The sequence below is a fragment of the Gopherus evgoodei genome, chromosome 3 (genome assembly GCF_007399415.2).
Source record: "Gopherus evgoodei ecotype Sinaloan lineage chromosome 3, rGopEvg1_v1.p, whole genome shotgun sequence".
Classification (NCBI taxonomy): Eukaryota; Metazoa; Chordata; order Testudines; family Testudinidae; genus Gopherus; species Gopherus evgoodei.
The window spans coordinates 95,082,243-95,109,766 of record NC_044324.1 but is presented as its reverse complement, the minus strand read 5'-3'; the positions used below and the strand labels follow the sequence as shown (position 1 = coordinate 95,109,766).

At 40.6% G+C, this 27,524-nt stretch overlaps 1 protein-coding gene across 1 annotated transcript in view; it reads right to left on the bottom strand.

Moving 5' to 3' along the window:
* Window positions 1–880: 880 nt before the first annotated feature.
* AMD1 (adenosylmethionine decarboxylase 1) overlaps window positions 881–27,524 on the bottom strand; it is a 50,318-nt gene continuing 23,674 nt past the window's right edge. The window contains exons 2-9 of the mRNA XM_030556125.1: window positions 18,308–18,394; window positions 12,194–12,320; window positions 8,977–9,079; window positions 6,558–6,600; window positions 6,316–6,460; window positions 5,008–5,100; window positions 4,756–4,911; window positions 881–2,639 (exon numbers count right to left, since the gene is read on the bottom strand). Of these exons, the coding sequence (XP_030411985.1) occupies window positions 2,502–2,639; window positions 4,756–4,911; window positions 5,008–5,100; window positions 6,316–6,460; window positions 6,558–6,600; window positions 8,977–9,079; window positions 12,194–12,320; window positions 18,308–18,394 (892 nt within the window). The 3' untranslated portion in view covers window positions 881–2,501. The remainder of the gene's footprint in view (window positions 2,640–4,755; window positions 4,912–5,007; window positions 5,101–6,315; window positions 6,461–6,557; window positions 6,601–8,976; window positions 9,080–12,193; window positions 12,321–18,307; window positions 18,395–27,524) is intronic.

Genomic DNA, 27,524 nt, shown 5'->3' with positions numbered 1-27,524 from the left:
GTCAGTCTGATGAGCATACTATTGAAGCTATCATGAATGCTGAGGGGTTAACAAAACCTGCAAAATTAAGGGGCTTGAATTCCAAATTATATTTCATGGCATGAACTTCCTAATGCTATCAAGCATACATGGACTGGACAATAGGATAGACAGCAGAGGAGAAACTGATATTTGGTTAATGTGGTAAGTATTTATTTGGAAAGAATAGGTTAAACCTTTGTAACAGCAGCTTAACATCTCATTTGACTTGTTTTGGTGTACTGTCCCTTTAGGCTATAAGTATATATTCTGTTCAATGTATACAGTGCATTTCCCCAAGTAAATTCAAGCTAATAAATACATTAATCTGACTGATATTTCGGCTAAGCTCTACAAAAAAGCATAATAAGTGTGATTTGTAACATACTGGATCATCACTACAGACATTTTATTAAGCAAACTTTTATTGAAGCATTAAGTTTTGTGGTACAGATATATTATCAAAGTCTAACACCATAAAGAAATTATAAAACCATACTTCCCCCTCTCCTGATTACCAAAGATAGTTCATTAATAATCCATTCAACAGCTTTCATTTTCTATCTAAGGTGTGTTTATATAAATTTGCATTTTTTTCAACTTTACTCAAAGATTTTCGGTCTGTCTGTATTATAGGACCTCAAGCCAACAATGTCAAATCAGTTGGAACAATGTTCAAGAACAAAACCACTTAAAATATTGGTCCTCAAAATATAAAGCACCTAAAAAACACTGGGTGCCATCTACAGAAGAAAATTGTTAACATTGGTAGATAACTTCTTCAATGAAGTCTTCAATCATCAATATGGTTAAAATAAGTCAAAATAATGTTCCAGCCACTTGATTTCCAACCAAGCAGATTTTAGTTTAGAAACACTAAAAAGGTGCTTCATTTATAAATACAGAAGGAACAAAAAACATCACTGCGTCAATCCAGAAAGTCAAAACTATGTTGTGAGGACAAGAGGGAAGTCTCAAATTTGTAGTTATTAACTTGGTCTCATCTGCTAAAATCCCACAGTATTTGCAAACATATCTGAAAATATGCCAACTCTTGAAAGCCTGCATCTGTCAATAGACACTAAGTGACTGAATTACACATTTACTCATTTTCTATGAATAGCATTTTAATTTCACTGTGTCCAGGTGTCCCAGACAGTTCTTATTCTATGCATTCACTTAATGCCATCAAGTCATGGCCAAAGGAACCACCACATTAGTTAGGAGGAAAACAGGTGAAGTCACAACACTGTCGAATACAGCATTAGTCACATGCACAACGCCACAGGACTTTCAGTCACAAGATAAAGGCATTGATTTTGTTTGGAATGACAAAACAGACATTTAGACCAGTTTATAGCATATTTTCTCAAAACTGGAAATGAAAAAAAGTTAATGTGTAACAGTTTATTGAGAATGACCCAAGCTTATTAGCATTGCTAGTCTGATAAATCCCACCATCTTTTTTGCTAGGTCCATCTGCAAACCAATTTGAGTGCACCAGCTTTAGTAAGTTAGTCTTAAAAACATGTAGCTTGAGTAGATTACAAAAGGTGAAAAATAAGCAACAGTAACAGCCTTGCAAAGCACCAGTTCAACTATGCTAAAGCATCTGTATCCTGATGAATTATTTCCTGGGCCTCCTCTGAAGGTACACTACCCTACGAGCCAGTATCAACTTGGGCAGTAAATGGGATGAGACCAAACTTGACCTAAGCTAATATTTGAACCCAAGTCTCTAGAAGTGAAAGGCTAGTGCATTATCCCACAGTGCTTTAGCATATTGCCCTTTAGTCTTTCTTGAACAAAATCCTATGAGTTTAAAGGACTAAAGCTATGAATAAGAGTAATTTTTATTGTATCTCAAATAAGAAAACCACATCCCTATCAGTAGTAGTCTTTACTTCTTCTCAATCTCGCCAAATTTCTATCAAGTGCAAGAACTTTGATTCAACCATTGAAATGAGACTTAGAAATCAATTTCATTAGAGAACACACAAATTTGTCAAGAAATGGTCTAAAGATTGAAATTACAGCATAGATGAAAAAATCTGGCAGCAATTTAACAAAAAAACTGTCCAAGATGAGAAGGCTGAAGCCAATGTCTAATGAGGACGAAAGCCTTGTCTGTGGGGAATTTTTGGTGATACCTGGAGAAAAGCTATACTGTGTGAAATCCTAATTGAGTTGTTTTTACAAACTTTGTAAAGTCTCATACAGTAACATTTCTCTACATGCACTTCAATTTCACAGCAAGAGTGGCATAGAATACCTAAACACAGAAGTGAGCATTCATGCAAGATATCTAACTCCTTGATATAATAATGCATACAATTCAAAATGATTATACTATGATTACATCTAGGGCTTTCTGCAACTACAAGGTGGTAGTGGAAAGCATGGCCCCCTGAATCATTAACTAGAAAGCAGCCACCACCTTCTATAAGGGATCTCTTTTTGCGTTTTTTCTTCATTTTTCTTAATCAACTATGTTGCTGCTGCTTCTTGGCAAAACTGGTAAAAACAAAATTGTAATCATTGAACTGAGCAATCTGGCGATCAACACGTTTAAACCCTTCAATCTTCTGGGCAGAAGAAAACACTGTGCGACATTTAGAACTCTAGAAACAAAAAAAATTACATTCTTATATTTTCTGAATTTTCTTACTTAAATTAACATTCAGCAGATACAAACTTCTAAACTAGTTTGTGTCATGTTCTTGGGATGCAATTATCAATGTGGTTCTTTGAATGAGAGTGCTGCAGGAAGCCACTGCAGTCTCTTAAGAAACAATTCTGTTTCCTACCCAGCCCCGTAGGTCTTTCATATTGCTTCTGTAGCAGATATGCAGGTTAGATGACCTGATCAGCACTCAAAAGCAGTGCTTCTAGAACTACCAGTTGTGACCAAGAATCAAGCTCTTATTTACCATATATAATTGTTCATAAGCCAAATTTTTTTAGTAAAGGGAAGCACTAGAGAAGGGGGTCAGCTTATGAACAGGTATAGAGAGGCAGAGGTGGGACAGCCTCTCCCCCCCAACAGAGGGAGCAAGAAGAGGCAGCAGAACTGAGTCTCTCCACTTCCGCTGCTCTTCCCCCAGCCTCTGAAGCAGCTGCAGCTCCAGGCCACCAGAGCAGGCTGCAGCCCTCCCCAGTTAAGGTGGGAAGGGATTTGATGGGGACAGTGTGAGGGCCTTGGGTTAGGGGTGGGGTCATGTGGGGGGTGGTCACAGGGGTTACTCCCCCGACTCCCAATTTCTCCCTCCCAAAAATTTCCCCACCAGTTGCTGTCCCCACCCCTCAGGGTAAGCAGCTGGTGCACCGGGACACTGTTTACTTAGGTTTACCTCTGTGCCTGCAGATGCTCTAGATAAACAAATCATCTCAGCCAACCAGCAGCTTATCCTGATGGGCTGAGAACCAAAAAGTTTGCTGACTCCTGAATTATAGGGACAGCTTATGAATGGGTTATAAAAAAAATTTCCATTTTTACTTATCCATCTTGGGGGTAGGGGGGTTGGCTTATGATCGAGTATATGCGATAGGTACACCTCTACCCCAATATAACGCGACCCGATATAAACACGAATTCGGATATAACATGGTAAAGCAGCACTATGGGGGAGGGGCTGCACACTCTGGTAGATCAAAGCAAGTTCAATATAATGTGGTTTCACCTATAATGCAGTAAGATTTTGTCTCTTGAAGACAGCATTGTATAGGGGCAGCAGTGTATATCCACAATGTCTATTCAAAAATGACCAGAGAAAATTCTAAAGCTTGATTATTCCTGTATTTTAGCAATTTCTTAATGAAGATATTTTAAGAGAGCGCTGGCTTGAAGTCCAGATTAACTGACTTCTAAGTTTTGTGTTTGATATACAGTAACTCCTCACTTAGTCATCCTGCTTAATGTTGTTACATTGCTGATCAATTAGGGAACATACTAATTTAAAGTTGTGCAATGATCCACTCTTACATTGTTTGGCTGCCTGCTTTCTCCACAGCTGGCAACCTCCCTATGACCCCCTCCCTGCAGCAGACCCCACAGATCAGTGCTTTCCTTTACAGCGTTTTGGAGGAAGGGGGAGGACTCAGCATGCAGGTGCCCCCTCCCTCCCTTGCCTCCCAAACACAGCAAGCCAGCTGATTGCCCCAGGCAGGAGGGAGGGGGGAGAAGCAAGGACTCTGCACACCTCCCCCCTCCCTTCCCTATATGGCAATCAGCTGTCTTGTGTTTAGAGAGGAGGGGAGGGAGGAGCCAGGATGCAGCATGCAAAGTAAAAGGGGAGAAGGTGGGGGGTAGAAGAGGCAGGTCAAGGGTGGGAGTTTGGGGGAAGGGGTGGAGTGGGCAGGCTGAGGGTTGAGCCCCCCCACCCCTGGTGCCTGCAGAATAGTGGAAGCTGCCCTGGAACCTAAACCCTCCCCCTCCCACATTTACATTAATTCTTATGGGGCAATTGGATTCGCTTAACATCATTTCACTTAAAGTCTCATTTTTCAGGAACATAACGTTAAGTGGAGAGTTACTGTATGCAAAAATTATGAAGACTGGACCCCAACGATTGCTTCTTCTCTTTAGCCCAAAGCAGCTACTGTTCAAATTAATGTAAATGGAAATTATAGGAAATGGAGAAGGGAAATAAATGATTTTAAAGCAAGGAGATTTGATTTAGTTGGCATCTATGTCTAAAATTACCTTATTTAGTTGCCAGCTAGCGAAAGGAGACTTACCTGATTAACAAAAAGGGTGGTAACAAATTTTCCTGGCTTGAAAACATCTACAACCTTTCTAATCAGCTCATCATAGGATGTCTGACCAATGTTTGTTTCAAAACTAACGTAAGAAAACTCTGGTTCTGGAGTGATGTGAATAGTCCAATAAGTTCCCTAAGGAAGACAGAAAAGGTTAATTAGAATCATTCATAGAAACCTAACAATGCTTTAGGTGTCAATACTCGATAGCAGAAAAAGTATTAAACTTACATCCGATTTCATCCCATTCATTGAATACCCACAAGGATTGAACATTGTAGCATCAATGACAGAACCTGGTATCAGGTCACGAATTCCACTCACCTGAAACGCAGAAGTAAAGTTACATACTTTGCACTTTATACCAATGAACTTCCATACTTTGGTAACCAGATTTGTATAATACAAAGTCAGTGAACTCCAATTTAAGAGATCAGGCTCAGAAGGGATGTCAGAATTCTTGCTCAGACACGGAAAGAAGAAATTTATCAACTAGAGGCCCATTATATAAAGACTTGCTTTCTTTCTAGCCCTAGTCCTGTAGGAACACCTGCCCCAGAAATCAAGGTGGCCTGACCCCTTTCCCTTAAATCTTAAATGTATTTTCATACTAATGCTTAGTGCCAGTTGCATGTTTCACTGAAAAGCAATTTAAGGATGAGGGTGTAATTGACAATTACAGCTATGACTGCAACAGATAAAAATGGAGTTTAATAGTCCCAGCAGTCCCAAAGTGGGTAATGAGGACTGTTCGGATTTGCTTTGAAATCTGAACAACATTCTCCCCTATTCATGTTCTAAGGGAAGGGTTCTATTTCACTGAAAGTACATGTCTCCCAGACAGTACTTGCACTATATAGTCAGTCATTCACTTAAAAGCCATCTGTTTAAAGTCCTATGCATATTTCAGTGAGAAGCAGTGACTATCTTTTTACCAGAGTCAAAAATTTTGGGAGGGATGTAAGGGTCACAAAAGATGGAATTAATACCTAAATTTTGTTATCAGAAGGGGGAACTTCAACTTTCACCTTAGGAGGATTTGATTTTTTTTAAACTTCCACAGTTCTAGGGGAGAAGTTTTGTCTGAGTTTTACACTGACAGCCATATGGTTCAACTAAAATTAAACTACTGACTTGTCCATTCTTTTTATTTTTGCCAGTCTCCATCTCTTCAGTTTTACGTTCTGTCTATTTCAGTCTCATTCAGTGGGTTCATGTCCTTTTTCTCCTAAGGAACTCTTTCACCTCTTTTCCAGACCACCAGTAAGAGCTTGCCATCAGCAATTTCCAACAGATGGTACAATGTTTTCAGTGACCTGAAATAGGGACACTAGAGGGGAAAGGTGCTCTTCTGCAAAAATTAGTTGTCTCCAGAATTCAACTTCTTTTGGCTCTGGGAGAGAGAGTCTGAAGTATTTGTCTGCCATGGCATTTTCCCTATTAATCTTTCCCTACCACAGGGAGCAGATTATGAATCAGCAAGTGCTAGGTCAAGCTCAATTCTGACCATCCTATATAAAATTTAAACTCCAGACTTACACGAGTGACATCATTTGCAGTAACACCGTCTTTCATGTAGAACTGGTCCATAACTACTGGATCAAGCTCGCTCATCAGAATTTCCAGTGTCTGATCTGGCTGATTGGTTACCCGACTTTCTGGGAAATCCAGAGTGTACAAATACCTGTTTAAAATACAATCATTTCTGTATTATACTAGCAGCACTTCATACTGACCTGTACTTTAGAAAACAGATTTCAAAATCTTAAAAATATACCTACCAGCAATCAGAATTCATACGCCCCATGCAATAAGCTGCTCCATCTATTTGGGACAGAAGAAAAGTCTATTTATAATGCACCACAGCTGATTCCCTTCTCAGTGAAGGATTAACCTAATTTCTATTCTTAACAAGGACAATGCAATAATCATTTAGGGGACATTTAAAATGGTCTGTTACCCATCTATTTGGCACACTACACCTGTTCTTGTAATCCTATAGATAAGGCCACTCTAAATATAGTATCAGAGGCAGTTGTGAGAGTTTATTTTTCTCTTTTCTAACAGACTGTCACACAAACCCATCATTTCTGTTTCAGGTCTAACCTTTCTGGAACATCTTTAGTACGTTTTATTTATAAGGGCAATGGGAATTAAAAACAGACCTGTGACCCATTAGGATACACAGTTACAGGCTATGTCTTTAAACAGCAGGCTCACAAGCTAGCTGTTCACTATAACAGAACATACCTGAAGTACACTAGCTCAGCAACTGAATACATTAATATAAGGGTGTATAGTCTATCATTCAGGATCAATATATTAAAAAGTAAAAGGAGACTAGAAGTTAACTGAGAATATTTAAAGTATTTTCAAAGCATTTTGAATTTTGTAAGCTACCTAGCTTAGTACATCTGTGGTTCTACTTTGAACAGTGCAAAACTGGCACCTTTTACTCCCATTTGCTTCCTGGGTACATTCAGAATGTCATCTAACATTAATAAGATTACACTGCTTTCTGTTTCTGAAACCTACAGAGCCACCACCACTAAATGTCAGCTCGATTCTATTCTATCTTTTAGGTCAAAAGCATTGTTTACTACTTCCCACTCAATTATTCTGCATACCTCACCTCACTCACGACAGTGGGGTGTTACAAGTTCCCAGCTGGACGTACTGTGGGCTATAGAAGCTTGCCAGTGGTGACATAAGAACCTAGCTCAATTATCAGATCCAAGGCTGAGTTTATGATGCCAGCATGTTCCACATCAAACATGTCATTAACAGACAGCATGGAACCTCACAATGAAAGATTTAGAGCCCCTTCAGTGTAAGACTAAACCTGAATGCTTTTTAAAAAAAGTTACTAGGACTTTAGAAGTATACAGTAGTAGCCACCTTGCTGTAGTGATTAGGCCGGGTATCCTCAGTGGCCACTTGTTTGAGGAGCTCTAAGATTTTAACACTGATGGCTTAAGCATATCAAAACTCCACAAATCACAAACATAGGACTGGAAGGGACCTCAAAGGTCATCTAGTCCAGTCCCCAGCCCTGAAGCAGAACTATGCATTATCTAGACCACTAATGACAGGTGACTATCTAACCTGTTCTTAAAAATCTGACAGATTCCACCACCTCTTAGTTACCTTGTTCCAGTTAGGAAGTTTTCCCAATATCTAGCCTAAATCTACCTTGCTGCAGTTTAAGTCCCTTACTTTTTATCCTGTCCACAGCGAAGCAGCTATATTCCCAGCCAGCAGAGCAGCACTGTGGGTAGGCATGCCAAGGTCTTTAATCCTGAAGTACTACCAGTTCAAAGCCTATCAGGCTCTTTTTAAAAATTTATTTTTTCTAGGTTATGCAATCCCTAATGTACCCTAGGCAGGAAATTAGCTGGTACAGTCTTTGGTTCAGAGGTGGAGCAGTCTGAGATAGCCTGTACTGACTGTGAAAAGCTACAACGGGGTAGGCAAACTACAGCCCACCAGCCGTTTTAATCCGGCCCTTGAGTTTCTGCTGGGGAACAGGGTTGGGGTCCACTACATGCAGCTCCTGGAAGCAGTGGTATGTCCCCCCTGCAGCTCCTCACGTAGAGACAGCCAGGGGGCTCTGGTTTGCACACTGCCTGCACCCCAAGCACTGCTCCCGCAGCTCCCATTGGCCAGGAACCACAACCAATGAGAGCTGAAAGGGTGGTGCCTGCAGATGGGGCAGTGTGCAGATCCACCTGGCCATGCCTCTGCATAGGAGCAGGCGGGGAGGGGGTACGGGACGGACACACAACATACCTCTGCTTCCAGGAGTCACTTGAGGTAAGCACCACCTGGAGTCTGCATCCCAAGCTTCCCTATATGCCTGAACCCCAGCCCTGATCCCACTCCCACCCTCTGAATGCCTCAATCCCAGCTCAGAGCACCTTCCTGCACCCCAAGCCCCTCATCCCCAGTTGCACCCCAGACCCCAACCCCAATTTTGTGAGCATTCATGGCCTGCCATACAATTCCTATTCCCAGATGATGCCCTCGAGCCAAAAAGTTTGCCTACTCAAGCTACAATAATGTTTTCACAACTTAGAGCCACTCAGCATGTGCAGGATGTCATGACTGCAACAGGAAGAATCGGTAATTTATTGGTCAGACTTAACTGAATACATAACATATGCTCTTAATACATAGACAATGACAATTCCATTAACTCACTTGGGAAAATTTCATTAAGGAACTCTACTTCTTCCTGGAAATTCCTATGTGGGTACTCCTGGTGGGAAGGCTTCATGAAATTCTTACGTGAGTAAAAGAAGCTCTGAAAAATAAAGTCAACTTTGATATTTAGTATGCCTGGGTACTATTCTAGAGATTTTTACATTCTAGTTGGAAGGCAACTAAGAGGATAATTAGATGCAAAACGCTCACCATTACTAAACAAATCAGTAAAGAAGAGGTTATTCATCTTAGAGTAACTGCAGTCCCTTGAGATGTCTCCCCCCATGGGTGATCCACTTCAGGGTGTGCCTATGCCTCTCGAGCCCTTGAGCAGAGATTTTTCTGCTTGCAGTGCCCATCTGGCCTCTGCCCTACGCCTTCTCATGTCAGAGGCTATACAGAGATGTGCAGGCAAACTTCCCTCAGTTCCTTCTTCACCTGAAGGTCTCCACAAAGAACAAGCAAAGGAGAAAGAAGGGCAGGTAGTGGAGCATCCATAGATGCACAAATCTTGAAGAACTGCAGTTACTGCACAAGATGAGTGACTACTACTTTGAGTACTGCTCCACTTCAGCTGACTTCTGAGCAGTTTCCCCCAAAGGGAGGGAGGCAGCTTTGGAACTAGATCCACAACTAAAGATAGTACTGCAATACCAAGAGCCACATCGCATCTGACAGCATGGACTAAACTGAAGCACAGTACTTCAACAATGTTTGTACTGAAGCCCATGTAACAGCCCTACCTATCTCAGACACTTGTACATTCTTAAGCAATGCTGTGGATGTTGCTTGTGACCTGGCAGAATGTGCTATCACCCCTTCAGAAGGATGAACGTCTGCAGTTTAACAAGTGACAATACATCTAGATATCCATCCTGATAGATCCAAGGTATCCAGGATTTCTGCTCAGACTATTTGCAAAAGACATGAACAGCTTGAGTGATATTCAAAATTGCTTGGTTCTATCTAAGTGAAAGGACCGAGAGCCCTTCTAACATCCAGGGTATGGAAACAGGACTCCTGCAGAGAGTTGTGGCTTGAGGAAAAACACTTGTATATGAATAAATTGGTTATTAAATAAGGCAGAACTCAGAAATTTAGGTAAGAACATAGGATGTGGGCATAAACAAACTGTATCCTTAAAGAATACTGTAAAGGGAGAAATCTCCCCAACTCTACAGGCTGACAAGATGGCTATTAAAGAAAGAGTCTTGCAGACAAATGCAAGAGATCAGTTTGCCACAGGTTTGAATGGATGTTGCATAAGGCAATTCACTACCAGGCTGAGGTCTCAGGTCGAGGTGAGGTCTCCGGTCTGGGGGTAGAGATTTGCCAAACCCTTATTAAACTTAGAGACGGAATGAGAAAATATAGAAAGCCCCTTAGCCAGATGCAAAGCTGATATTGTGGCCGAATGGACCTTAGTTGAGTTGAGCTAAAATGTAGTGAGTCCTGAAGTACAGGGGACAGTAGCAGTCTGGGGACTGAAGTTTCAGTATCAACAGACAGTACCCACAAGGAGCAGGGATTCCCGCTCATCTGTTATGGACATTGCATATCTGAACTCCTGCAGGTCTGAGTAGGGAAAGGAGTACTGACACATTAGTGGAGGACATGGTAGCCAAAGCTGATGGTACTGCCAATGGTGGGCATACTGATGTAGGTGCTGATGGAGTCTGATTCCACTGGTTGCTTGGTACTGAGGGTGCAGAATGGGTAGATAGCAATTGAAGGATGAATTTGATGGTACTAGACCAGGATATTTATGCTTGCCAACCTTGTCCCCAGAACAGAATACTGAAACCCTGTAAGAGCCATGTCTCCCACTAGAACTCCAGGGCTTTCAAACTCCTCTAGTACTGGAGGAGTCATCCTTCAATGGTACCAAATTGAGAGCTCAAGGATCTGGAGACCACAGATCTCACAGGGGACCTGAGCCTTTTGGAACAGGGTCCTTCAGATAAGAGTTTGTACTCCTCTCCTCTTTGGGGGCCCTCTCAGAATCATCCAATGACTCACTTCTTAGGGGAAGCCTGTTTTGGATCTGTCTGGAGACAGATGCATGGAGGGGAAGGATCTCCTGACCTGACTCAAGACAATGGTCAAAGTAACTGGCCTATCATTAACAGTCTGAGCTTAATCTCCCTGTTCTTTATCCTCAACTTGAGGGCTAGTGAGACACTGCACTTCCAGAACATGTGAGATTCCCTCAAGCAAGACACTTGGAGTGGCTGTCACTCAAAGGTATAGCCTCTCAGCAAGAGAGGCAGCATTTATATCTGGGAGCCAGGCATGCCTTGCCAGGAAGACAAGCCTCCCCAAGAGAATAGACTTTTTCTTCTAACTATAACCGCTAACAACTAACTCATCTTAACAAAACTATAAGAACACAAAATTGCTGAGGCACACTAGAGCTCCATTTCAGGCCAAGGTGGTAAAAGAACCGAGGGCAGTTTGCCTGTGCATCCCTATGCAGCCTGATTGTCCAGCATAAGGAGGCATAAGGCACATGTACAGGTCAAACAGACACTGCTAGTAGAAAAATCTTCAATGAAGACCTCAAGAGGTGTATGTGCACCTGAAGTGGAGCACCCACTTGGAGTTAATTTATCAGGTTTCCTATACCAAATGAGGCAAAAGAGCATTCAGTCAATACAGATCTTTGAATAGCTACTTTATCTGTGTTAATTTTTTTAAATGTAAAAGGCTAAAGATTAGACTGATAGACCTCAAGTTTTCACTTCTGCTTTCTTTTATTGTTTGCAAATTCCATGTGATTCCTCTACACACCCCCATTCTTAAAAGGAGGGAGAATCATGTAGAATCTAGAGTTTTCTTCAGAGCTAAATCCACATAAGCAACATTTTAGCTCTCACTAACAACTTTACAATAAAATCCAGTGAATATACAAGGGAAAATGTTTCTTAAAGACTAAAGAAGCAATCTTATTTCAAATTCTGAGTTACATTTGAGAAGTATTACGATAATTTGATCATGTCCTTTTTTAAAAAAAGGAACAAAGTTAAAAAGTACATACAGGATTTATGAATGCCATCTTGGTACAGAAAGGTATGAAAGTTATAGGAGAGGAGATTACATCATTAAAGGAAGTAGAGTTCATGGAAGTTGTGAAAGACTACATGTGAAAAATGAATTCAAAGGTCTTTAGTACTACATTGCACCAAATCTGTTAGTTGTATTTCTGGCAGCTTACCTGAATTGAGTCAAACCCACTGTACTCCCTAGCAAGCTCCAACAGGGGAACCAGTGCTTGCAGTAAGAGGGTGGTACCACATGTCTTCAAAATGAAACGTCTCTTGGAGACAAACATGCTACTCTCACTGAAAAAAAGAAAATGTCTTATATTAAAAATGGATTGGTGGTTTAGATCTTTGTGCAGCACCTTCAACAAGGGTTACAGTATATGCACATTAAACTTATGTACAAAATAAACTTGTGGCAGGATTTGGAGAGCAATGATTAGACCAGGGGTGGGCAATAATTTTCGAAAGGGGCCACTCCATGAATTTTGGTAAGTTGTCACAGGCCGCATATTTCTACTATATTAACTGAGGGAGTACGGAGTCTGGCAGAGTTTGGTGTAGGAGGGGACTCCAGGCTGGGGCAGCAAATGGGGGTGCAGGGTCTAGGAGGAAGTTTGGATGCAGGAGGGGGTTCTGACCTGGGGAAGGGGTGTGGGCATGAGGTGCAGGCTCTGGCCGCAAGGTGCTTACCACAGGCAGCTCCCAGCCGGTGGCGCAGCAGGTCTCAGGCAGGCTACCTGTCTGCTGTGCCCATGCCGCTCCTGGAAGTGGCTGTGGCCGGCTACTGCTGGCACATCTCTGGGCACCCCTTGGAGGGGAGGGGGCCAGTGGGTCTGTGCACTGCCCACCCCCACAGCTCCCATTGGTCAGAAACTGGCCAATTGGACACGCAGAGATATGCCAGCAGCAGCCAACTGCTTCCAGGAGCGGTGTGCGGCCACAGCAGGCAGGCAGCCTGCCTCAGCACCCTTCTGTGCCGCAGGACTTTTAGCAGCCTGGACTCAGATCACAAAGGGGCAGAGGAGGCTGGACAGAAATGTTAGATGAGCTGGATCCAGCCCATGGGCTGTATTTTGCCCACCCCTGGATTTTACTAATTCCATCACACTAGAGCCAAGCTTATCAATGCTAAGGTAGGTAACTACAGTGTACAAAGCCAGCTGCTGCAATAGGTCTTTGCACCACATATGACAAATCAGAGAAAGATTTTCAGCCAAGATTTCCAGGTGTGGCTAGTTATTTTTGGGTGCTCAGAATTTCTAGAAAGGGCCTGATTTAATCAGAATTATTCAAGATATCAACTTGAACATCCAAAAGTCAGTCACTTTTTGAAGTCTTGGCCTGAGATGTCAATAAGAAATCAAGATTCTTTAGTACAAGTGTGTGGAATTAGCGTCCACAACTGTGAATAGTTATGCCTTTTCTGGATAAGCACGTACCAGATACAAGCAGCAGCTGGATAATTTACTGTTTACTTGCTGCAACTGCATATGAAAAAGCATTAACAAAAATAGGCAAGCATTCATGTACAATTCAGTATTTGAGCATTCCAAGACGCATAATATATACACAAATCTTGATTAGTAAATACAGCTATCAGAAAATGTCAGCATTCATGTAAGAAGGCACCAGTAAATCTCAGACTGTTCAATCTGACTAATCAGATCCATAATGCCCATGTTCTCAGTATTTGTTTCAGGTTATATTAGTTTGACCACTGTATCTAATACATCAAATTAATTCATCTTTGGCTAAAAAAGTAACTTTCCTTGCCCGAAAATGCTTTGTTTCTTTAAGAAAGATTTTTGGCTGGTTTCATTATTATTCACTATAACAGCGGGTGAAATGTCTTGCTGCCCTAGAAGCTAAGACTACAGTACAAGCAGTATATACATTTTCGCAGAAATTCCAAGTACGGAATTTGGACTACAGCTTTAATTAGTTACTGAAATGCTTTCCTGGAACAAGAGCAATTCCATTTTAAGACTAATTAGCTTTACATACAGGCACTGAAGAAATGAAGTGGGCCAGAACAAAATCTCACTGCTTTTTATAAAGTCTTAGATTCCAAAGCCAGAGGGATTATTGTGATTGATCTAATCTGCATAGGCCACAGAACTTGCCCAAAATTATTCCTGTTTGAACTGGAGCATGTATCTATCAAAAAACATCCAATCTTTATTTCAAAATTGCGACTGGTGGTAAATCCACTACAGCCCTCGATAAGTTGTTGCAACTGTTAATTACCCTGTTAAAAATGTACACCTTGTTTCCAGTCTGAATTTTGTCCACGTTCTTCCAACTATTGGATGTTCTTATACCTCTCTCTCCCCTACACTGAAGATCCCATCATCAAATATTTGTTTCCTTCTCTAAGGCATCTGGCATTTGCCACTGTTGGAAGACAGAATACTGGACTAAACAGACCACACTAGTCTACAATTTGAGAAGTCGTCTGCTTCAGACATAAAATGTGATATTTATGTATTTTGATGTGCTGAATTCAAATATGACAATTAAAACAACTGATTGGCTACTGTTTCTCAGATATTTAAGTTTTTTACATTTTATTTCTATGTATATTGTGTAGATAGTAGACTTTTAATCATAAATTGTAAGCCTAGGTCTTTTCATATGTTTATGGTTGCTTTACATGATATTTCACCTGTCCTGTTTATGTAACACTTTAAAAATCAGCAAAAGGGTTCTAAAAATAAAATGTATTATGAAACAAAAGGCAAAAAACTATTATGTACATAGTTTAGTCCTATTCAGCGTCTACTCGGCGCTTCTTGGCTTGTCTCTTGTATTCATTAAATGGCGCATCTCTTGTCACTGTCCAGCAATAGTCTGCAAGCATTGATGGGCTCCATTTGCCCTGATAGCCTGCCAGGAGATTCCACTGCTGTAGTCTGGAGCCCAACAGCTCTGCCTTACTCTTGGGTAGTTCCAAATCCCTGACAAGGTCATTCAGTTCACCTTGTGTTAGGAGGTGTGGTTCAGAGGAGGAGGATGGGAGAAAATGTGGGTCCTGTGACATTGATGGTTCAGGACCAGAAGTTTCATCCTCTTCCTTGTCTGACTCAAGTGAGAATGATTCTGGTGCATCAGGAACCGGCAGTCCTTCTCCGTGGGGTACTGGGCATATAGCTGATGGAATGTTTGGATAATGCACAGTCCACTTTTTCTTCTTTGACACACCTTTCCCAACTGGAGGCACCATGCAGAAGGAACAATGGCTGGGATGATCTGTTGGCTCTCTCCAAATCATTGGCACTGCAAAAGGCATAGATTTCCTTTTCCTGTTCAACCACTGGCGAAGATTTGTTGCACAAGTGTTGCAGCACATGTGTGGGGCCCACCTCTTTTCTTGATCTCCAGTTTTGCAGCCAAAATAAAGGCGATAGGCTCTCTTAACCATAGTGGTTATACTGCGCTTTTGTGATGCAAAAGTCACTTCACCACAAACATAGCAGAAGTTATCTGCACTGTTCACACAAGTACGAGGCATCTCTGCTCACTTTGGCTAAACAGAAATGTGTCCCTTTGCAAAATCAAACCCTGACAAATAGAGCACAACACTGATTTCTAGAGCTGATATAGGGCAATTTGTTGAGCAGAGTGATGAAAGCTTCGTTATGACTGCATCATCCATGACTTCTAGGAATAACATGATGTAATTCGTATAATGTATGACGCAATACCAGCTTCAGATTGCATCATTCATTTTTTTGCCTAAAAAGCAAGTACTGTCCAAACCCAGTCATAGATTTATTCATAGATCCAGTCAAAGATGTATTTTAGTCATTTCTGGTTTAAATTTAGATCCCTTCCCTTTATAACTCACTTATCCTCTGCCACTCCCAAGTCAAGGGTCATATATACCGACCCAATAGCATATCTTGAAAACTAGAGCCAATCAACAATTTTAAGCATCATTTTCGTTCAGTGACCCAGAATTAGTAAAGTTGGACTACATTTATTTCACAAGCATTTTGGCTGTAGAGCAGTGCCATTGGTCTGACCCAGTATGGCTATTCTTATGTTTATGTTCCTATTTATGACTGCCCTATCCTCATTACTTACCACTTATAGGCTTATACAATTAGTAGGAGTTCTTGTTTCCAGTATACTTTAGAAACTCCTCACTGTCCCTAGCCCTTCCAACCATGGATTTTTCCCTGAAGACTAGCTTTTTATCAATATTATACACCTACCAATTGCTGCTTATTTCCCAAGCTAGATAGGAGGAAGTTTGTATCTAGAACAGTGCAGATATTTCTGTGAAGAACGCAGAGACTGCACAGCCACCAAGGAGAACAGACCGTATACTGTCTTCAAGGCATGGTTTGAGCAAACCTTGTATTTTCATTTACACTACGGTCTCCTTTAAACTGCTCTAGAAGTTCAAATGATGCCCCTTTAAGCAGCCACTTATACTCCTCTGGCACTCGTATACGTGACAATTTGGGCCCCACACATTTCAGCTGAAAAAGCAAATTAGTGAAAAATTAGATCAAGGAAAGCAGAGCAGCCTGGACAGAAGTGTATTTTACGGTATCTGCCAGTGAATATATAGTAGCCAGAAGGCTATAGATTAGTGTCTGTCTATAGTGACATTCCAGAATTAGCAATATATACCTAAAGATCATCAATATACCTTTAAACAGAACCATGGGTTAAAGAAGCTGAATATGAAAACTAAATTGAGAACTGGACATTTGTCAGCCACAGTGAAAGTTAGTTCAAATGGCATATACTAATGAGATGCTGCAGCCTTTAATCATGGATAAATTCACAGAAGTTTCAGTTACTAACCTGGTCTGATCCTTTGGATTTAAGATCACACTATCTGACAAATTAACCTTAGAAAAAAACTTGCAGAATCTGTTAGCCATGCTGAACAAGTAAGTTGCCCTTTCAAAGTAGTTTGCCAGTTCCAGAATTTGTTCTTGAGTTAAATACTATTTGGAGGCAGTCTTCTCCATTTCATAATCAATTAGTAAGAATTCAGATTGCCTCTTAACTTATGGCATGAGATATATGTGTTATGTAAGATGCCCACACAGCCAACATCTGTGTTTAAAGCCACATATTCATTACAAATCAGTGACTACTGACAGACTTGAACTTCAGTGAGTCAGATACTCAAGTACACTGTTAGATGAACCAGGAGATAGAGTGTTTAATACACATTGGCTATATGTTTATTACTCCCTTCTGCTGATGCAATGTCAGACCTCTTCAAATATTTGTTCCCTGTGGATGGCTCACTTATGGAGAGTACTATTATTGTAGATTCATTTTTCCTTTAAGAGACAAAAGTAGGGGTTATGCTGTGTGCACAGTTTAGCTAGTTGTGTATTTTTTGCAGCCATGGATTCGTAACAGATTAAACAGCAATGAAGTACAAGACTGCAGATGCTGAAGGTTTTCTAATACAATTTCTTCAGGAGTTTTTCACAAGCTATTTTTTGATTAATACATTTATGAAAGCTGAAACTTGCGTACTGTGAAGGACTGCCTCCAAGTTGCAGTTTGTGGTCCTTGTAGTGAAATGAAAGAGTGAAATCAACCTTTATTTCCACACCTTTCATTTGACTAAAAAATTTAAAAAAGTCAAAATCTAGAGTTATACACAAAACAGGCAGGCAAGTGTTTTTGCCTCACTTTTTGGAATGTGTGGAAGCAGCTGAAAGAAGAGAAAGTTCAGAAGATTCTTTTCCTTAGTATAAGTCATTCAAGATTCATACAGCACAGCTGCAGAAACCAGGGGGGAGGAATTCCTGAGATTTCAGGGAATCTGAAGATTTGTTTACAGATGTCCTTAGTTCAGCAGCTATACTTGCTTTCCAGAGCAATTAGCCTGAGTTCTATATTTCATGTAGATGCAATAAAGCTAGCTTTGAAATTAAGTTTTCAGTTAGTCTTCCCACACACTGCTGAACATAATCCTTGTACATGTTTCATGAACCCTTAATGTGGGAGATTTCTACTGATCCCAAGTCAATGTCTACTGATCAAGTAAATTCATCATAGAACTAGACAGATATAAAGCTAGTTCCTTAATCCTTCGAGATGCAGAACAAGACAAGCAGTAGTGCAAATCCTTTATAAAATGATTCATGATAACTGAGCACAAATGTGAAACATGTTTACAGTTGAGACACTGCAAGATGTAGACATCAGATAAAAATCTGGAGACTAGAAATAGGAATGACTACTTCTTAGAATATAATTATGTATATGCTTGTGTAAAACAGTTTGTTGGAATACTGGCTTACCTGAGTACATAAGCTTCCTGCTTGTCAGTTTTTGTCACACTTATGATCAAACAATGCACATTCTCCAAAAGTTTGTCCCACTCAAACCTATAAAAGAAATCAGTAAGTTAAATCTAATTTAAACACCAAGCGATTTCTGCCACAGAATTCAATTTAATTCTATCGTTAAGGTATGGTATCATTTTTATGATAAAGACTTTATATTAAGAGCGGTAAACCACAAGAAATATCACATCTAACACCTTCACATTTAGTTTTGGTAAATGTTAGTTTACTGCCCCAGTTTGAGTTTACACATCAGCTAGCTGGTTTCCACCAGTTTTGTTTTGTAGGCCACGTCCAGACTAGGAATTAAAATCGATTTTAGATACGCAACTTCAGCTACGAGAATAACGTAGCTGAAGTCGAATTTCTAAAATCGAGGTACTCACCAGTCTGGACAGCGCTGCATCGATGTCCGCGGCTCTCCGTGTCGATTCCGGAACTCCGTTCGGATTGATGAGTTCCGGAATCGATGTAAGCGCGCTCGGGGATCGATACACCGCGTCCAGACTAGACGCGATATATCGATCCCCGAGCAATCGATTTTAACCCGCCGATGCCGCGGGTTAGTCTGGACGAGGGCTAAGTCTCCATGGCTTAATTGACACTGCATATGGATTTAAAGCAATCACAACTGCTTCTTCCTCTGGAGAAGTATACAGCCACACTTGGTTAATTAGTTGCTTCCATACTTTGCTAGAGAAGATTCATAAACCAATTCCCTTACATTTTTGCAGCAGGTACTCTTCAGCTCAGCTAACCACTCATTCCTCCACATCCAATGACACTAGTTCCTTGTAATTTGTAGACAACACCCTCTGGCATTAACTGGTAGTCAGGAATCCTTTTCCCACCTGCTAATTCACCATGGCATGTCACAAACTGACAGCTTACACATCTGTTCAACAAGACATTTTAGCTACCCAAATGTGGTTTCAAATATTAACACTTTAGACATTCTTGGAGATGAAAGATGAGGAGTATTAATTTGCTTGTGCACTGTAAATATTGACAATCCTTCCATTCTCATTTTACCAGGAAATAAGACAAGTAGCAACATCGAACATGAACCTGTAAAAATACCTGCAATGTTTTTATGTTATAATTAAATTATAGAAACTTCCATTTATAGTCACAGCAACTACTTAGCAAACTTGACTAGTTTGATTAGAGATGGACAACCTGCATTTGAGCTACAGAAGTTTCAGTTAGAGTGCATTTCAACCAATATTCTTCATACAAAGTTCCAGCTTCCTTGAGTGTAAACAAGTGCTATAAACTTCTGAAGAACCATGGTCTAGACTAGAGATAAAAAAACACTATGTTGCTACTAAGAAAAACCAGCCATGTAACCTTGGGCAAGTCATTTAATCTGTGCCTCAGTTCCCCATTTCACAGAAAGGGGTATATTTCCTTTGTCTCAACTGTATGCTCTTTGGGGAAAGGACTGTTTATATATCTGGACAGAGCTTAGAACAATAGAACTCTGATCATCATTTCAAATGAGAATAACATCTAGTTTTAGTGACATGATCCGTGATAACTGGCATACAGGAGTAGTACAGGATGATGTTGTTTAAATCTGTGTGAACAAGCCATTTGCTTTTCTCTTCTTTTTTTTTTTAAATAAAAACCAATTCTCCCCCCCCCCACCCCATCTTACCACAAATCAAGTTTTTTAGTGCCACTTTAAGCATCTTCATGACATGAACATTAGTAACTTATTTAGGTTAACCTTCTGTGGGGCAGGATTAAAAAAGTGTAATCCACATAGGATAAGACACCGGATTATAATGCCCTGGTAATCACAGGATGATGCACTAGGACAGGTTGTGTCTCCACCCCAACACACTAACGAGTTTCAATGAATAAAGTGAACCCTGGTCAATTAAGACCGAAATTTAACTTATACACCATATTGCAGAGAATATTTACTATTAGAACACTACTTTTAAGCTTTCGCACAAAAAATATACTGGCCACTGGTACACATTGCTGATCTCTAAACAAAACGTCATACTAAAACTTTAGACTCCCAGAACTTCTACATTTATCTCATGCGTAACTTCCATGGAAGTTAGATTTCAAATAATGCAAACCACAAAAAAAAGGTGTTAAGATCCATAGCTACTGAAACTTGGTAAAGCTAAACATTTGATAGCTTCATCATAAAAAAGCTATGCATCCATATATATATATATATAAATCTCTTCTATAAGTGATCAGTGTTAACTACAGCCACCACTAAACACCAACTCGTTTCTTAATGAATGACAACATATAAAAATGTAACAGGCAAGCCACCACACATTTACTTCACCTGACGGTAACACTGAAAACTTGAATTTAATGGCAATAAATTGAGTAATCAGAAGATGGTGCACACTGAAATAAAGTGTTGTTTCACAACTATGAAATTAATGCCAAACTCCAGTTTAGCAGTAAAAACCCATTCATCTATGTATAATGCCAGTACAAAATTGAACTCAAATGAGAAAGAAGCAGGAAGTGCGCAACTGAAGAAAAATTAATTTGAGAATTAAACCTTTAAAGAAAAGAGCAGTAACTTTCAGTTGAACTCTGAACTCGGCACTAAACACTTCCAGCAACCCATTTTATATAGTCTACCATCTATATTACTTCAGTCTTCTATAATCAATTATCTGAAATGAAGGAATCTAAAACGCACAGCAGGTGTTTATTTTTTTGTTTTTGTTTTTAAAGTTTAAGGTGATGAAGTATCTATAAAAAACTAGAACACAGACTTAATTTAGTTCCTCAACTGAATATATTAATCTGCATCTCCTGTCAGTTACTTATCTAACTGCCACTCTGTTCATTTTCTGGTCTAGGTGCCCCTTATTACCACTCAAGAGATCAGGCCTTGTGCCTTTACCTCTCTTGGGTGGATTTCTGCTGCTCTCTCTCTCTTAGATCTGGTTGCAGTACCCTGTGTAACAGTGCTTACCCAGGTTCTGGCACCTGTAGTTCTTCCCTTAGAGAGTCTCACCAGTTGTGTAGAGTGACAAAACAGCCTTCTTGAAGAGAAAGTTATTCTGCAATAACACTTAAAGCATGAGGAAAAAGGGTTTTAAAACAAATGTTCTTCATGCATGTTCATTTTACACTAAAGGCTAATCACCTGATGGTACCTTAACTTCTGACACTAGTAGGCGCTTGCCTCTTAGGCTAGCAGCACTACAGCAGCACCACTGTAAACTCTGTCATGTAACCATTACCTATGTCTGCTTGCTTCATACGCTCCCCACTACCCAACACCAACAGTCTTACTTTGAAACAACTCTAGCAAATTTAAAAATTCCTATGTGCAGAGGACATTCTGTCTTGGCACTGCCTCAATCTCCCTCAAACGTTCGTAGAGAAGGGGATTATCTAGGGTCATTCTTCCCTTCCTGCTTATTTTTCCTTACAAACTCCTATTACACTTAACCAATATATTTATGCAGTAAACATCCCAACAACCAGAACACCATTCAGTATTTGTAAGTTTAAAAAAGCAGCTTCAATTCCATCAGTACTGCTTTAGGGCACATTTAAATTAAACCATTTATTAAGAAAATGCTACCCAATCTATAAAATTATGCTGGGCTTCTTGGTTAAACTATATCAAATTAAAATGCACATTTCTGAATATCCTTGTAGCTGCCAAGCACAAATTCTAGGAAGTCCATTACTGTCTGACAGGTAGTTTAGCTGACCAACTTCTCTCCCACCTCCCACTTTGCTCTAGACTGCTAAATCTTCACAGTTTAAGTTAACAAGCTTTGACAATCCATAAAATTGTTTTATGAACTTTTAAAACAATTATTTCTTGGTTAACCAATCAAAAGATATACCTAAATCTCAGTGCATCTCATAGCAAGTTTTGAGTAGTGTATGCAGGGTGGATTTGGTTTAAATCAAACCAATTTAAATCACTAGTCAGGAAGACTCAATTTAATCACTGATTTCTACATAAGAATGCATTCCTGTTGGTTATTAACCTAGATACATTTCCTCACAACTCAGAGAGATGTAGGTTTCACTTTTAGAAGAAACACACTATACATTTTTTAAGTGATTGATTTTGAAAACTTTTCAGATTAGTTTTACAGCTATATCAGAAAATGAATGATTGGTTATTTCATTTACCAAAGGTAACTGAAGCAGATATTTATCAAGTCACTGGGAGGTGAACTTCTCCAATTCAATGGGTTAATCATTAATATTTGCAGGACTGTCTTGCCATGCTGTATTAGGATAACATCACCAGACATTTAAAATATTTTATTTAACTAAAATGTTATGTATTTTACTTCTCTTCAACAGCAAACATTTTAACAAAACAAGAATACGAATTTTTGAATTTAGTTAAATATTCAAATTTTTACCATCAGGTTAGTTTTAACAAACAAAAATAGTTAAACTAAATTTTTTAAAACAAATTAAAACGACTGTCAGCCCGGTCAACATGAGAAACTTCATATATTGGCTTCTGCAGCTAACTCAGTAATCTTCACCTTCATTTTCCTGTTTGTTTATAATCTGGAAAAGAAAAACAAGCTTTCCTGCTTTTTCAGGTCCAAAATGATCTCTCAATTTGGAATGAATTAGTCCAAAGGAAGAAAATATTTCTACACCAGCAGAAGAAGCTACTGCTGTTAAAAGTGAGCGTATCACTTCAACCGTTTCTGAATTCAAGTGCTTAAGCGACTTCCACCAGTTCACTGGTGTGACTCTTTAAAATATCAGCAGCAAACATATTTCTTGAATGGTTCTTATTCCCAAACTAGGTCTCTTTACAGCCTGCTGCCATTATAGGTTTTCCCTTCAGAGAATCCTATGGTAGATCTCAAATCAATGAAAGCTACACTCAGAAAGACTAAGATTTCTGAAACATGCTGCTCAAACAGTTTCACTTTTGTTTCTACTGCCAGTACCCCCTTCACATTTAACTCCAGACTACACCTCTACCCTGTTATAACGCCACCCGATATAACACGAATTTGGATGTAACAGGGTAAAGCAGCGCACGGGGGAGCGGGGCTGCACACTCCAGTGGATCAAATCAAGTTCGATATACTGTGGTTTCACCTATAACACAGTAAGATTTTTTTGGCTCCCAAGGACAGTGTTATATTGACATTTTTGCTGTTAAGCATGCTATCTCTGGAGACAAATCCACAGTTTGAGAACTGCAAAACTAAGCATCTCTGACGGTATCTTCTAGACTAAGCACTGAGTTCCATTGGGTAGACAGAAAGATTAACCTAGATCTATACACAAGCCCCTGGGGCCCCAGAAAATTGGGTCCCTAATCCATGAACTATTGGAACTCATTTACAAAACTTTTCTTAAACATTACATGAATATATTGTCACATTCTATAGAATTAGAATTTATAATCCCTATTCCATTATATGAATGAGATCTTTGAGCTACAATGCATCTTAATTAAAACTACCTTTAAGATGGATTTTTTCCTCAAAACACACTTTACCAAAAAAAACAATTTAAATAAAATCTATTGTTTTAAAAAAATATTGATTTTTATCCACCCTGTATAGTAGTTGCTTGAATAAGAAATCCTGTACTATTAAGTCGGCTGTATGCCTACAGTATCTGCTGTGCTTACTTTTTTGCTGTGTTCTTATACACTCAAAAGATAGCACAATCTCCTTCCACCTCTTAAGTTTACCAGGTTTTTCAGATTTAAAAAAGTAATAGTGTTTCAACATGCTGCATTTGATCATAGTATAATATAAACAAACAAACTGGCCTTGAGAAGACTTGATGCAACGAAATTTTAAGAGGAATAAAAAGATACCTGGGTATTTAATAAAATATTAGATTCAGGAGTACACTGAAGACAGACTGCATCTTCCCCCTTTTGTGCAGTTCAAGTGACAAATGAGATTGGCTTTTGTATTCATCTATTTTACCCAAGTGAAGGATTTTTCCCTTGACTCCCAAAGTGGTATATTTAAAGGCTTTTTAAAAAAATCTAGGCAATCTATTCATTGCTGATCAGTGCCTACATTCTGATGCTAACAGTGTTAAGTGTTAAAATCATACATATATTTTCTGTTGGCTGAGTGAAGTGAAGCCTTACACTCCACTTGATGACATTTTTCTTAGTACTTTGATAACTTTTCAAAACTGCAACTGATCAATTCTAAAGTTTCAGGAAACGTTCAGGGGAATGTTCAAAGCAAAACTACTGATTTAATTGAAAGCCTGACAGCCAGAAAAGCCTGGTTTTCATTAAGATCACTATATAGTCACTAGTACAGGGATGAGGCAATGATCTCAGTGTTAGAGGGAGCGACAACTGGCCTGCCTGGGTGTACAGCTCAGCTAAGCATGCAACCCTCTAGTAATTTAATACTTAAGTGACTACTGCTCCAAGAAAAGTCTCTGAATGTGAGTATAAAAAAGAAAACCTGACTGTGGCTTAGCGAACAGGAGCTGCTAACAGGGAGTTTTGCAAGGGAGTTTTCCAGGTGAAGAAGGAGCATACACAGCATCTGTGGGGTAAGTGACTGTCTGCAGTGTGTGTGTTTGGGGGTTACTTGCTGTGTGCTGAGCTTGTGTTTGTCAGTCTGTTTGGTGGTTTGAAGGACCGTGTGCTGTAGCTGGCAGTTGGAGGCGGAATTACCAAGGAAGGTTTGAAAGCTAGAAGCCTCTGGTAATTGGCTGAGCCTTAACCAGTGGGCAGGGCATTCACTCAGGCCAGGGCTTCATAAAGCTGCGCACAAGCAACCAGGAGCTGCTAACAGGGAGTTTCGCAAGGGAGTTTGGAAGGGGAGTAGGAAGGGAATGGGGGTCCCTTGTTGGTCTCATCTGTGACCCATTGGTCCCCTGAACCTATAAACCAAGCCACATCCAAAACCTTTCTGTTTAAAGCAGAGAAGAGCGGACAGGGAGCTGCAGACGGGAATTTGAGAGAGTTTGACAGAGGGAGGCTTTTGATGGTGAGGAGGACCCGCAACACCTGTGGCAGCACTGCTTCTGTCTCCTCCACCTGTGCCTGTAGCCAGACAGAGCACCAAAGCATGGATGCTTTTACCCAGATTCTGGTGTGGGCTTGCAAAGACACTAACTTGCAATTTCCACTTACTGATATCCAGGCTGGGGGTGGCATCCAACGTGAAAGGTGCCTACTGGTGGAATCTCTCAGGCAGCAGGTAGGAGAGCTACAGGAGGAGGTGGCGGCTAGGCTGAGGAACGTCCGTATCCATGAGCAATTCCTGGACAGTATCCATGTGGAGACAGCTGACGTAGCTGTCCCAGTTCACAGGACTACTGACACACCAGTGGAGGAGGAGATGGCTCAGGGTGGACACTGGCAGCTGGTTACTTCTGGCAGCAGGCAGTGCTGCACCCCTGCTGCGGTAATAGATAACCGTTATGCTCTTCTTGATACAGGCAAGAAGGAATCACCCCCAACAATTAAGGAGGGGAAGCCTCGTAACCCTAAGGCTGGGAGGTCTGCTGCCACCACTAATAATAAGAAAGGTAGGGTAGTGATGGTTGGAGACTCTCTGAGGGGGACGGAGACACCCATCTGTCGCCCTGACCGTTCATCCCGGGAGGTATGCTGCCTGCCAGGGGCCCGTATCAGAGATGTTACAAGAGGCATTGTCTAGGATTATCCGGCTTTCTGACTACTACCCCACGCTACTCATCCATGTGGGCACAAATGATACTGTGAGGTGTGACACTGAGCAGATCAAGAGTGACTACAGGGCTCTGGGAGTACGGGTTAAGGAGTTTGGAGCGCAGGTGGTATTCTCTTCGATTCTTCCTGTCAAAGGTAGGGACCTGGGCAGAGACAGATGCATCGTGGAGGTGAATGCCTGGCTGCGAAGATGGTGTCGCCAGGAGGGCTTTGGCTTCCTCGACCACGGGATGCTATTCGAGGAAGGACTGCTAGGCACAGATGGCGTTCACCTTCCGAGAAGGGGAAAGGCCTTATTTGCTCACAGACTGGCTAACCTAGTAAGGAGGGCTTTAAACTAGGTTCGACGGGGACAGGTGAGCAAACCCCATAGGTAAGTGGAGAACAAGACCTGGGACATGAGTTGGAAACAGGAAGGAGCATGGGCTATAATGGCAGAGAGAAAGGAGGGTCAGGGCAAAGCTGGGAGGCAAGATCAAACCAGTATCTTAGATGCCTATATACAAATGCAAGAAGTATGGGTAATAAGCAGGAAGAACTGGAAGTGCTAATAAATAAATACAACTATGACATTGTTGGCATTACTGAAACTTGGTGGGATAATACACACGACTGGAATGTTGGTGTGGATGGGTATAGTTTGCTCAGGAAGGATAGACAGGGGAAAAAGGGAGGAGCTGTTGCCTTATATATTAAAAATGTACACACTTGGACTGAGGTTGAGATGGACATAGGAGATGGAAGTGTTGAGAGTCTCTGGGTTAGGCTAAAAGGGGTAAAAAACACAGGTGATGTCATGCTGGGAGTCTACTACAGGCCACCTAATCAGGTGGAGGAGGTGGATGAGGCTTTTTTCAAACAACAAAATCATCCAAAGCCCAAGATTTGGTGGTGATGGGGGACTTCAACTATCCAGATATATGTTGGGAAAATAACACCGCAGGGCACAGACTATCCAATAAGTTCCTGGACTACATTGCAGACAACTTTTTATTTCAGAAAGTTGAAAAAGCTACTGGGGGGAAGCTGTTCTAGACTTGATTTTAACAAATAGGGAGGAACTCTTAGAGAATTTGAACTCTTAGAGAAGGAAGCTTGGGTGAAAGTGATCATGAAATCATAGAGCTTTCAATTCTAAGGAAGGGTAGAAGGGAGTACAGCAAAATAGAGACAATGGATTTCAGGAAGGCGGATTTTGGTAAGCTCAGAGAGCTGATAGGTAAGGTCCCATGGGAATCAAGACTGAGGGGAAAACAACTGAGGAGAGTTGGCAGTTTTTCAAAGGGATGCTATTAAGGGCCCAAAAGCAAGCTATTCCGATGGTTAGGAAAGATAGAAAATGTGGCAAAAGACCACCTTGGCTTAATCACGAGATCTTGCGTGACCTACAAAATAAAAAGGCGTCATATAAAAAATGGAAACTAAGTCAGATCACAAAGGACGAATATAGGCAAACAACACAGGAATGCAGAGGCAAGATTAGAAAGGCAAAGG